The sequence below is a fragment of the Protopterus annectens genome, chromosome 3.part1 (genome assembly GCF_019279795.1).
Source record: "Protopterus annectens isolate FY-2018-M chromosome 3.part1, PAN1.0, whole genome shotgun sequence".
In the NCBI taxonomy this organism is placed as follows: Eukaryota; Metazoa; Chordata; order Ceratodontiformes; family Protopteridae; genus Protopterus; species Protopterus annectens.
Genome location: NC_056732.1, coordinates 1,150,506,205 through 1,150,518,704, shown reverse-complemented (window position 1 = coordinate 1,150,518,704; position 12,500 = coordinate 1,150,506,205). Strand labels below are relative to the sequence as shown.

Genomic DNA, 12,500 nt, shown 5'->3' with positions numbered 1-12,500 from the left:
ATTGGCAAATATTTAAAATTCATCCTTGTTTTTGTTCCTTTGTTGGGATTTTTAATGAAATCACTTGATCGCTGTCAGTGTGTGTGTGTGTGTGTGTGTGTGTGTGTGTGTGTGTGTGTGTGTGTGTGTGTGTGTGTAACTACCTTTCTACCTCTTAGAGCAAGAAATCCGGACAAAGTCATAAATAATAAGGGGACAGAGGCCCAAAAATAGGGACACTTTTTAAATATTGTTCTTACAAACTTATAAAGTTGATAGACTAACAGGTTTTACATTAGCATGAATTTTCTGAAATGTATGAAGTCTGAAACCGAAATGTCTTTCTATGTTTTCTGAATTCAGCCCTCAACGATTTGCCAAAGATTTGCAAGAAAACCTCAATTTTATGACAAATAGACCAAAAATATGAGTCAAGAATCAGGATATTCTGTGAAAATTTGTAAAGCTGAGAGGTAATTGTGTTTTGTGTGTGTGTGTGTGTGTGTGTGTGTGTGTGTGTGTGTGTGTGTGTGTGTGTGTGTGTGTGTGTGTGTGTGTGTGTGTGTGTGTGTGTGTGTGTGTGTGTGTGTGTGTGTGTGTGTGTGTGTGTGTGTGTGTGTGTGTGTGTCATGTGGCAGAGTAGCCATTATTTTTTAAACCTACGGGGAGCCACTGCAGAGGGATGGAAGAGCTGAATGTGGCTCCAGAGCCGCAAGTTGCAAACCCTGCTCTAGGACATTTATTCAGTGTCATATTTCAGTATACAACTTACAGATAGAAAACGCAAGGAATTCTGTGCAATGGATCGGGTTCTAGTCCACCCATTGTAAATTGCAGTACTAAACATATTGTGGAATTTAAATGTTGCCTTTGCTTGTTGATTAGCAATAGCAATAAAGCCTTTTCAACTGCAATCACATGCTATACTTGACTTTTGGAAGGTCTGAGGCAAACACTAGCAAAAACACTTTTGAAGTGCATTCATTATTATTGTCAGTGCTACAGTAGCTGCATTACACTACATTGCCCAGTGGTCTACATAATGAAACTTCCTTGTGCAAGTACACTCTTAAGATGAGTGAATTTAGAAACATTATGGGAGCATTATCAGAACTGACCTGGGGATAGTCACATCAGTAGTAATGGAGCACACAATATTTTACATACACAAAGAGCTATATGTAGTATTGATTACTGTATGTGGTGCTGGACATTATAAAGTAAAACTCTGTATTGCTGCAATCCAACCAAGTGTTACCCATGTCTGCTTACTCCATGTCTGTTCCCCTCCAGGTACACATGCAGACACACACGCACACGCACACGCACACACACACGCACACACACACACACACACACACACACACACACACACACACACACACACACACACACACACACACACACACACACACTCTCTCATGCACATGCACAGGTATTGGCAACCGTTGTTTATCTGAATTATAGCAGATTGTGATAATACTACAAAAAAGTTTTCAACAACAATGTTTTTTTTTTTTCTTTTCTTCAATGTTATATGTCCTCAAAGTAGATATATGTAAATTTAAGTATGTAGTTTGTAGGGGGTTATATGGTGCTCTGTATATAGAGATGCAGGTGGCAAGCCCCCCTACAGACAAAATGCCTCTGTCTGCAGAAATGTGTTTGTGTATTTTTTGATCCACCGAAATTTGGGTGAATGGCTTGAACATCCCACAACCCCCCCCCCCACACACAGACTAGTGGCACAGTATTTGTGTGTGTGTGTGTGTGTGTGTGTGTGTGTGTGTGTGTGTGTGTGTGTGTGTGTGTGTGTGTGTGTGTGTATGTGTGTGTATGCATGCCTGTGTTTGTCTGCATATATCCTTATGTATGAGTGCCTCAAGGTTATAGGCTGCTTCCTCTCACAGGAAAAGAAATGGTCCCTCAAAGTACTGAACACCGTACCATTACAGTTATCCATAGCTGTTAGCGCACCACCAAGTAAAATGTTGCTATGTGAGCTGCAGGTGTCTGCAGCTCTGCACTCTTATTACAAGACACTGAACAGTACCACCGCCACTATGCTTTTGTGCCCGTCTGCATGCTTGGACAGATGATTGTTTTCATGCAGTACACCACACTGACTGTATGCTCACAGTGGTGCATGGTACAGACAGCTCAGCTGTTCCATATGTGGTGGACCAAAGTGTTCTGTTCCTTCAAGAATCGCGTTGCTTTATGGAGTTTAGTCTCTGAACAGTGTGCATAACACATTTATGAATCCCATGAACTGTTATGATCAATGTTTACAAACAAGACTTCTATTCCAAAAGATAGTTGTGAAAAGTAAACTCTAGTCAAAAAATGTAAAATAAATGATGATCATTTGTTTTAAGACATGAAATCTTGCATTTATCTCCTAGTGCTGTATAAAATTTCCGTTATTTCAATCCACTGACTCTCCTGATGTATACACCTCTTGTATGTTCTGCTAATTACGTTCTACTCAATAAGGTAATGAGGGTTGCTATTACCAAAATAAACCTGCATTCAGTAAAGCAGGCTGATTTTTCTTTTATGTAGCATCTGCTAGATGCTGCCATAACCACATCTGTTGTTCCTTGCTCTAACAACCTAAGTACTTATAGCAAGACATCTATCGCCGTTGTGGAAGATAATTCATGCTGTACCTCATGTTTGAATATTGTCATAAAAGGAAATCAAGACCTCGCCAAGGCCTTTGACACCATCCCCCACTCTGGAATCATAGATAAACTTACTAAGCTGGGCAGAAATCCCTATGTCACTCGATGGGTTGCCAACTGGCTTACTGACAGAACCCAGACTTTAAAAGTAGCCGACTCCAAATCCAGCTCCATACAAGTGACAAGTGGAGTACCTCAGGGTTCAGTCCTGGGACCACTCTTGTTTGGCATCTACTTCTCTGAAGTACAGGCCAACATTAAGGGACTCTGGCTAATAAAGTTTGCAGATGACTGCAAATTGGGAGCCATTACTGAATCCCCAAATTATGTGGATATTCTACAAAAGGGCCTTACAGAAACAGATGTCTGGTGCCAGAGCCATGGGCTCAAGCTTAATGCCAAGAAATGTATAGTCATCCCCTTGGAAAAAAACATGTACCCATGAACTACCACATAGGTGGCAAGACTCTAAACATCGAAGGTGTGATGTGAGACTTAGGGACACAAGTGGACAGTAGTCTCACTTTCGATAACCACATTGCCTCAACAGTCAGGAAATCCTTATATGTGGCACACCTCATCACTAAGGGCTTTTCATCCAGAAAAAAAGAGGTGATTGTCCCACTGTACTCATCCCTCATTAGACCCATTATAGAGTATAATGCCCCATTTGGCATGTACCTCACAAGACATCTGCAACAGCTGGAAAGGCCACAGAAATACCTCACTAAAAGAATCACAGGCCTAAAGCAGATGCCATATGCTGACCATCTAAAAAAACTCCAGCTATACTCTGTGGCATATCGTCTACTCAGAGGCAATCTCTGCTTAACATACAAGGCCATTTCAAACCCTGAGCTGGTGGACATGCTCCACTTAAAGAAATCCCAATCCCTCAGAGCTACACACTCCAGGGATCTAAACCTTATCATCACAATGAACAAAACAAGCTGGAGGGATAGGTTCCTGACCCAGAGACTCCCCATACTGTGGAATAGACTGCCCATACATGCCAAGCAGAGCACCTCATTGTTCCTCTTCAAAAGGAACCTTGATGATTGGATGGGAGATAGGAAACTCACCCCAGGGATCATGTCAGTCGCCTTGCTATACAGAAGCCCAGAGAAGTAGATATTGTGGGAAAAAATTTCCAGGGAATTGTTATGGCTAGGCTTGCATAGGCCTTAGGGCCGATAGTCTAGTACCAACCTATAAACCTATGATTTTAAAGTGTTAACAGACAGATTTAGTTCCATTTCCCATTTTAGCTATTTTCTGAGCCACATTCATTTAAATTAAACAGCCTCTGCAACTGTAAAGTCATCTTCTTGTGTCTAATTCTGGCAGTGTCTTGTGCTAAGAATCCAGCAATCACACAGTGTCAGTGGTGCAACAGGTAACACACTTGGCTGTGGTACTGGAAGACCAGAAGACTGTAGGTTTGATTCTCACTCCAGGTCACTGGATGGCTGATAATACAGTGTGAGGTCCAGCACTCCTGACTGCATTGTTATTTGGATGAGATGTTAAACGGAGGACCCATCTGCTTAAGTTGGTAGAAGTTCAGCCAGATGCTAAAGATAAAATGGCATCTATGAAAAAGCGTACGGGATATTCCCTAATGTTCTGGCCAAATTTCTCCTAATAGTAGAAATACTAACTCAGATCTACCCATGTAAAAGGGCCACTTACCTGGTTGGCAAAGGATAAATAAAATATGAGCTGAATATAGAACCAAAAGTGTAAAAATCCAAACTTATACCAAAACAGCAGCTTAAAAACCTCCTCTTCATTTTCATGCAACTGTTGAAGTAAGGGACCCCCCCCCCCCCACGATCATATTAAAACTAGTACAGTTTTTTTTTTCATTTATTCCCCTTGCATTTTCCCTTAAATTATAAAGAGTTGGTTGTCATTTTTGAACACTGTTGGATTCCCAATGTACAGGAAACATACTTACTAGGACATTAAACAATTATACCACTTAAGTATAAACAATAATTTTCAGCTCACTGTAATGAACAGAAGAAGGCCAAACATAATGCTTCACATTATTTCTATGGATATGACTTACTTGTATTCCTCGTTCTCCTTGTTGTCCATGGGCACCCTAAATAATTGAAAAACAGAAATAAATCAGTGTAAGCATTTCATCAAATTAATAAACACATTCTTATTTGTGACTAGTGGCATTACACTTACTGATGGCCCAACAATTGAAGCTCCAGGGGGACCTCTTTCTCCAGGTGGACCAGTTAATCCAGGTGGTCCTGCATCCCCCTGCAAATACAGAATATTCCATTAGATTTAAGTAGTCATCACAAAAGCCTGTTAAAATAAATATAAATGTATGATACCCAAGGTGACCTTGGACATATTGTTATTTTTTATGCAAGTCAAAAGAGATTCTAATGGAGGAATTGTTCCAATGGTCTTCTAAACCTCTTGAGTATAAAATCCTAATAAATAACAGATGTTGGTCTAAGTACAGTAGTAAGAATACAGAACCAGTGTTGCATTTTCTTTCTAAAGTATGGCACCAGAAACAGAAAGAAATCACTATTACTCAGGGTACCTACTGAAAGAGCAAATATTTGACAACTACTTAGAAGTTACAGCTTTGGAAATCCTTTCATTAAATGGAACTTTTCTGCTGTAGATTCCTTTCAGCATTTTTCCATTAGTTAAGTCCCCCTTCCCTATCAATACATACATAGTATAGAGTTGATTGTCCATCATCGATTATCCAAAATGTTAATTATCAGAACGCAGTCTTTCAAAGTTTTTGGGTAGGAGAAATCATAAAGTCTGAATATACAAATGTTATACACATTTGCTTGTGTGTGTTTTTTGAGCTTGTAGCCCGCAGATATGTCAAAAATATGATTTCCACTGGAATTGCTGAATGGTTAAAACATGTATTCCCTGTGTACAGGAAAAACAAGATTTTAGAAGTTTTTATCCCGTTCAATTATATGTTTGTTTATCCGACCAGTTTGATTATGAAAAATACCCTAGTTCCAAATTACTTTGGATAATCAACTCTCTACTGTATTACTTGACAGAAAATGAAGCTCAACCTCAATATTTCTGGTCAAAGATCTGCAAAGTAATAATCCTGAAAATGATGAAGAGGAGAGGTATAAGAGGAACAGGTGGAGTTAGAAAATAACAGTAAGTGAGTAGAATGTCCTCTAGGGTAAATGGATCAGTACTGACATTGGGTTATCTGGAGTGAGTCTGTATGTTGTCCTCATATCCAAATGGAAAAATCTCTATGTATTCAAATTTCCTTCCAAAGTAATGTTTGTTTAACTAACTTCTCTAAACCCTTTCTCCCAGTCTGTGAATATCTGGCCACCTATAAAACATTGATTTTGAATGTGGATAGAGTCTATCAATGTTTTGTAAGTTTATTTTTTCTGTTGATATTTTTTCTGTTGAAACTATTTAAGTATACCCATATGTGCATGTGTGTGTGCATGTGTGGTGTGTGTGTGTGTGTGTGTGTGTGTGTGTGTGTGTGTGTGTGTGTGTGTGTGTGTGTGTGTATATATATATATATATATATATATATATATATATATATATATATATATGGGTTTAGGACTATTCACTGAAAGCACATTTCACTGAAACACATTTCACTGTGCACAATTCACTGAATGCTCAATTCACTGAAAAAATTCACTGTAACACATTTCACTGAAAGTTATATATGGCCTTTTCCCCCACTGTAGTGCGACCCTGAAGTTAGTGTATATAGTAAGGGGGTGTGTGGAGGGCACCGCCCCCTACATTCGGGGGTGTAGCCCCCCAGCTATTTTAAATATTGTTAGCTATACCCATGGATACTTGCAATTCCAATAAATTACTCTTTTCTGAACATAATATATATCCAAACTATGTGGGGGGCTATGCCCCCCACACCCCCAATGTGAGGGGTGGTGCCCCCAATCCACCCTTACTGTATATACTAACTCCAGGGTTGCACTACAGTGGAGAAAAGGCCCTATATAACTTTCAGTGAAATGTGTTTCAGTGAATTGTGTTTTCAGTAACTTGAGCTTTCAGTGATTTTTGCACAGTCATTTGAGTTTCAGTGAAATGTGCTTTCAGTGAATAGTCGTGGACCCATACATATATATATATATATATATATATATATATATATATATATATGGGTCTACTTCAGATGCACAAAACCCCACATAATTGAATTTCAAATAACAACGAATGTTGGAAAACTGAAAAGTGCTGTTGAAGCTTTAAAAGCAACATAAATATTTACCATACACCATGCCCACCACCCAACATTCCTGAACTGTAATTTATTCTTTTTAAAGTTTTTGCAGGGGAGGCTGCAACCCCTGCACCCCCCCCCCCCAGGCCCCCTGCAAGTTAAATATACCAACTCCAAGATCACACTACATTGAAAAAAGGGTAAACGCCCATGGCATGCCCACATCTGTGTGAGAACTGCCTGGTAGGGTATGCACATAAAACATCACTGTTCTTTTTCATAATGGTGCAACGTATGGAATGTAAATAACTCATTTTAGTTTTTCCGGCATTTGTTGTTTTAAACTTTTGCTCTTATGAAGTTTCGTGCAAGTCATCTTGACAATATAAAATTTGATTATATGGGTTTTTGCATATTTGTAGCAGACCCATATACATAAAGATGAAGATACAGATGTCTACATCTGTATAGATATCTGTTTATCTAGCTATATACATATATATCAGGGACATCCATGCAAATCAGCTCATATACACAAAACAAATCTTCAGCTTCAAGTTGTTAGGCCTCCAGAAGTTGGAATGCAAAAATCTAAAGTAAACCATTAAAACAGCAGATGGCCGAACTTGTCAGTCAAGAAGTTAAGAACTCAAGAATGGGAAATACTCTTCAGGTTTTAGAAAGTATGTAGAGCCCCTTTGAGGGACAGCTTAAGTAGCTGATGGTGGGCAATATGTCAGACTCTCATTGGGCCATGATGGTCAGAAAGCTACAGGCATGCACAGTGAATGTGGAATAACAGATTCCCTGTCATATATGAAACTGGACAAGATCATCTACTGAATGGACAAGTAATGTAGCAATAGATACCTCTATGCAAGCCTCTCTCCCATATAACAGAGTATTTATGATGAACAGAAGGCACTCTGTTGGATTTAGTCTCTTCTAAAACTCCATTCTGAAACCACAACCTACTCAGCTCCCCCAGGTCAGTGAGGATGAATCAGTCCTTTCTTTCTTTCTTCCTTTCTTTCTTTCTTTCTTTCTTTAGTTGTGCAATGAGGCATGACGTCTGAGGAAGCAGTATGCAGGAATCTTCCCTGCCATACAAACAGAAAACATACACCATCAAATTCCCTGCTAGAAAGAGCAGAACAAGGAGAGGACACTTCTGAGTGGCAAAAGGCTCAACCTATTAGTCTTCTTCTTCAGGAAGACTCTGATAATACAGGATTCCTAAATCCTGCAACTCCAAGAATGGACTAGAGCTGTACCTCTGAGCACATTCACATATCCCAGCCATAAAGAAATGCCCCTGTATATGTCTTACATCCAGGAAAACCTCTACATGAAGGATACAAGCATTCATCTCTCTATTTGCTTATAGATGGGGTGTGTTCTAAACATTATAGAGTTCGTGGCCTTCTCCACATCCTCATCTATCGCGATAAAAAGGCTGCTTATAGTTCCTGCTGCCTGAAATTGAGATCCATGTTCTTGGTTCCACTGATCCTCAACAATGGAGGAACATGCCAGGTTTCCTATCTTGCTAATGAAGTATCTGTCCTTAGGACCTGTGATGGCATCTGTTACATTAAGGTAAACTGATGAGGATAGCCTTCCTTTCTGTAGGTTGGTGACAAAAGTCTAACTCAGAAAGAAAATATGTGTGTGAAAGAAGACTCTACAGGCATTCATACCTCACCATGTATTCATTCAATAACCTGGTAGGAAAAACTGGTTGGAAGATGCTTTTCAGCTACCAACTGAGTGCAACGCAGTTACTCATTATTTTTAGTTCATTATACTTGCTTAACTGTATCAGACTGACACAACAGTGTTTGAAAAACAGTGCAATTTGGTGAAATACAGGGTATGACATAATCCAAACAAAACACTTGACCTATCTGAGGGAACAAAGCAGCTTAAGCTAAATGTAAAAAAAAAAACCTCCAAAAATAAGTACCACAGAAATCACCCAAGGATTTATCACTTTCTTTGTTTTAGTCACAGACTCTTTCAGGAATAATAAGAACACTCTAAAAAGATTAATAATATACAAAAAAGCACATCAAAAGCCAGTGGTTGTTAGACACCTTCTTATTCACAATCTATTTGACTTCATTTTTAAAACACATTATATAATAACAAAGCTCCTAAGTGACCTCAAAGAGCATTCCAAACAGCAAACTGTGGAAGTATATCACTGGCCAGTCAAATACAATAGTTAATAAACAAATTTTAATGCTTCATAAGATGGCAAAAAAATCTATAAACTAAAAGTAATGATATCAGGCTTACAGGCTTACATAAAACTCAAAGTATCAATGTATCAAATGGCTAAACACTGCATATCCTGGATTCACTAAAATGGGACCATTGGAAGGAAACAATAATGCAGTCATAGAAAAAAATGGAGTGGCAATGGTAGATAAAGTTAAATGCTTTAAACTCAGGCCTGAACTTTAGCTGCTTCATAAGAGCATACTAGCATTAAAAACACTAAGCCATGAAATGTACTACTTGCGCAGTGCATTTTGTATTCTATTTTATATTTTCAATTAATGTCTGAACATTGTTTAGTAAAGCCCTTAAGATACTTTTAATGCGTATGATAATGATTACAGTTTAAGCATCTACACATAGGAAGGGCTTGGGCTTTGACTACCCTGAAATTGAAGTATAAAAAGCACTCTGATTATACAATTCTGGAATGTAAATACAGGAAAAATCATGCTTCTGTGAAAGCTGCAGCTATTTTTTTGCCAGTCTGGTTTCTAACCTTCACCATTTATAGTTTCTCTTGCATTGCCTTGACTAAACATTAAGACATCTTATTTTATGTTTGTTCATCACAGCTAAGCCCTGTAAAAGCAGGTACAGCAAACAAATACAAATAGAGGCAAAATAAAAACATGAATCCGACTTGATCCAAACTTACATGAGCTTTTTAGGAAATAGAATATTAAATAAAAGGAGACCCTCCCCTGAATATACAATCAATCTGATAATGCAAACTTTGTGAAAGTGTTATACAAATGTTTTCTAATTTCAATTTTTTTAATGTTTTGTTTTAATCCTTACACTTTTTAATCTTTGTTTTATATAGTAGAATAAACAGTAATCATTGGCTTGATCTGTAATTTTAAACTCTTAAACTTTAAACCCTTCATGTAAATGCATCTGTTATAATCTGGTAAGGTGCTGATCAGAAAGGACCCAACCACTGGTCCACCCTCATTTCCATTTAAATTAGGTGTATTTCAAACCACTAGTCTGGAAACAACATCTAAAATACACCCACAGCCTTTCTGACTCCTTCCTCCAAAGAAAACCCTTCTACCAAGGGGAAATCCTGTGTAAGGTCATTAAGTTGTTAATGCAAGTATATTCTTCCATCAGAATAAATACTTTTTTCAAACTAAATATGCTTGTTATTCCTCTTGACGGGAGGGTTGTTGCAAAACAACACAGAGATGACTTCTTTGTACGATCCAGTTTTAGAAATTCTAAATGGCCCAGCACTTCAGACAATCTGAGGTGCAGGTTTGACAACAGAAACTGCTCTACCCTGAACTGGATTCTTAGGACTCTGATCTTTAATGTAGGAGAATAGTTAAAATGTAGGAATTGTAACTTTAAACTGACTAGTAAGAAACAGGACCTTGTGGGTACTGAGAGGCACCTGGCCTTCCTCACAGAGATCCAGAGAAGGTCAGTGTTGGGAGACAGGGCAATGAATATGAACAACATTTTTATGATTTTTGAATGAGTTGAGTGTTTTGGCAGGAGCTGAGTGTAGCTGTAGGAAGTCTTGGTATAGAGACACTTCTTGCAAAGCTTTATGTGTTGCAAGTATTAAACAGTTACTGACAGTGTAACATGAGTGGATTTGTTATCCAGCATTGGATGGGAGTAGCTATATATGCAGAACAAAAGTGAGGTTCCAGCAATGATCCAAGACACTTGTAGTGTTGGACTTGATATACCTTGTTTTGGCTGTGCACACATAACAAATATCCAACTATAATAAATACAGTAAGATATAGAAATGAGTTACATAACAATGGTATACATTATTTACACACAGATATTATATACAAGCTAATGCCAATGAATCAAGCAGAACCATCACTGCAGTAGACGGTCAGATGTATACTCAAGGAATATTAGAGAAAGAGAACACTTGTTGGTATTTACTTCACTTAGGTAAGATGAAGAAATGATTGGACAAATAGGTTTCATGACATGAGGAGTGACCAAAATAGTCAAAGAGCAATCAATGAGTAGACAAAAGAGGAAGAGACAAGAAGGGAGGGGTCAGTGAGGGAGAGAAAAAGAGACTGTTCAGTGATTGATGCAGTTGCAGCATGTTCAACTCCATGCATTTCAGGTTGAACTTTGCTGCAGCATATCTCATAACCAAAACACTGTAATGATGCCTTTAGCATGCAAAGATCCCAGGAATAAAACTGAAAATATTCCATTAATTCAGTCATATTTTGTTTTATTTTACTTTTATTTAGTACCTACCTATATGGCAAACATGCAACAGGATTTTTGAAATTTCAGCATTTCAGAACATAGCTAGACTGTCTATATAGACAGATCATCCCAAAAGAGGGCAAAACAAGTTTTGAGTTAATGGTGCCTGGCTTGTTGGTATGATTGCATTATTGAAGACTTCTGTGGCATTGTGCTCTACTTTCAATGAGCTTTTAAGGTTTTGGGACAATGTGCATATCTCTCATGACACCTTAATAAATGCGATGTCACGATATGTTTGCAAAGAAGTAAAGCAGTCCTCCTACCATGTCCAAAGCATAGAACCTTTTCACATATTCTTTTGATTATTCAGAGATTGATGCACTTGCACAAAATTTCTTGGTATAACCATGTTAATCAGCTTAGGTTTGATAAGTATAGAAGTATAGCAGCACTGTCAGGGACAAATAAAAGCCACAGCATGTTTTGCAAGGCCATGGTCATTCTTATTTATAGCTGTTGGCTTCCCACTATCTCAGTGTTCCACTTTTTGTCCCTAATGTATTCTGTGCATATTTTTACTAACATATGCACATTCTTCTTCATAGACAAGGAAAAATATGATAGCAGAATGTCTAGATTTGGAGCAAGACACCCTGCTAGAACACCTCACTGTTCCCCACTTTGCATTTCTGCCATGGTTTTAATTCAACCAACACCTGGAATTAATTGAATTAAAATTTAAACATAAACTACTAAAGTATCCTGCCTCTTACAGGTTCATATGTCACAGTGGTACCGGCCACTATGTCATCTTAAGTCAGTTCAAAGACTTTACATCCATAGGTAAATCCAGTAATAGATTAGTACTTATCTATCCATGCTAGCAGGCTCTGTAACATACTTCCCCTTGCACTGTGGTAAAGTTCCTCCAAGTACACATTTTAAAACCACTGAAAGGTTACTCATGCTGTAAAAGTATTATTACTGAGTATTTACAAGAACATTTTCTGTTAACAGATCAACATTCTAATTACATTTTAGCCAGTTAAACTTTTAATTGATTAAACATTTTGTTTAGACTTTTTCTGATGTTTTATATAGGT

The 12,500-nt window shown here is 38.1% G+C and overlaps 1 protein-coding gene across 1 annotated transcript in view; it reads right to left on the bottom strand.

Moving 5' to 3' along the window:
- Positions 1-12,500, bottom strand: part of COL22A1 (collagen type XXII alpha 1 chain) — a 2,341,282-nt gene that overhangs the window by 597,041 nt on the left and 1,731,741 nt on the right. Inside the window, exons 39-40 of the mRNA XM_044067281.1 lie at positions 4,869-4,946; positions 4,741-4,776 (exon numbers count right to left, since the gene is read on the bottom strand). Coding sequence (XP_043923216.1) covers positions 4,741-4,776; positions 4,869-4,946 — 114 coding nt within the window. The remainder of the gene's footprint in view (positions 1-4,740; positions 4,777-4,868; positions 4,947-12,500) is intronic.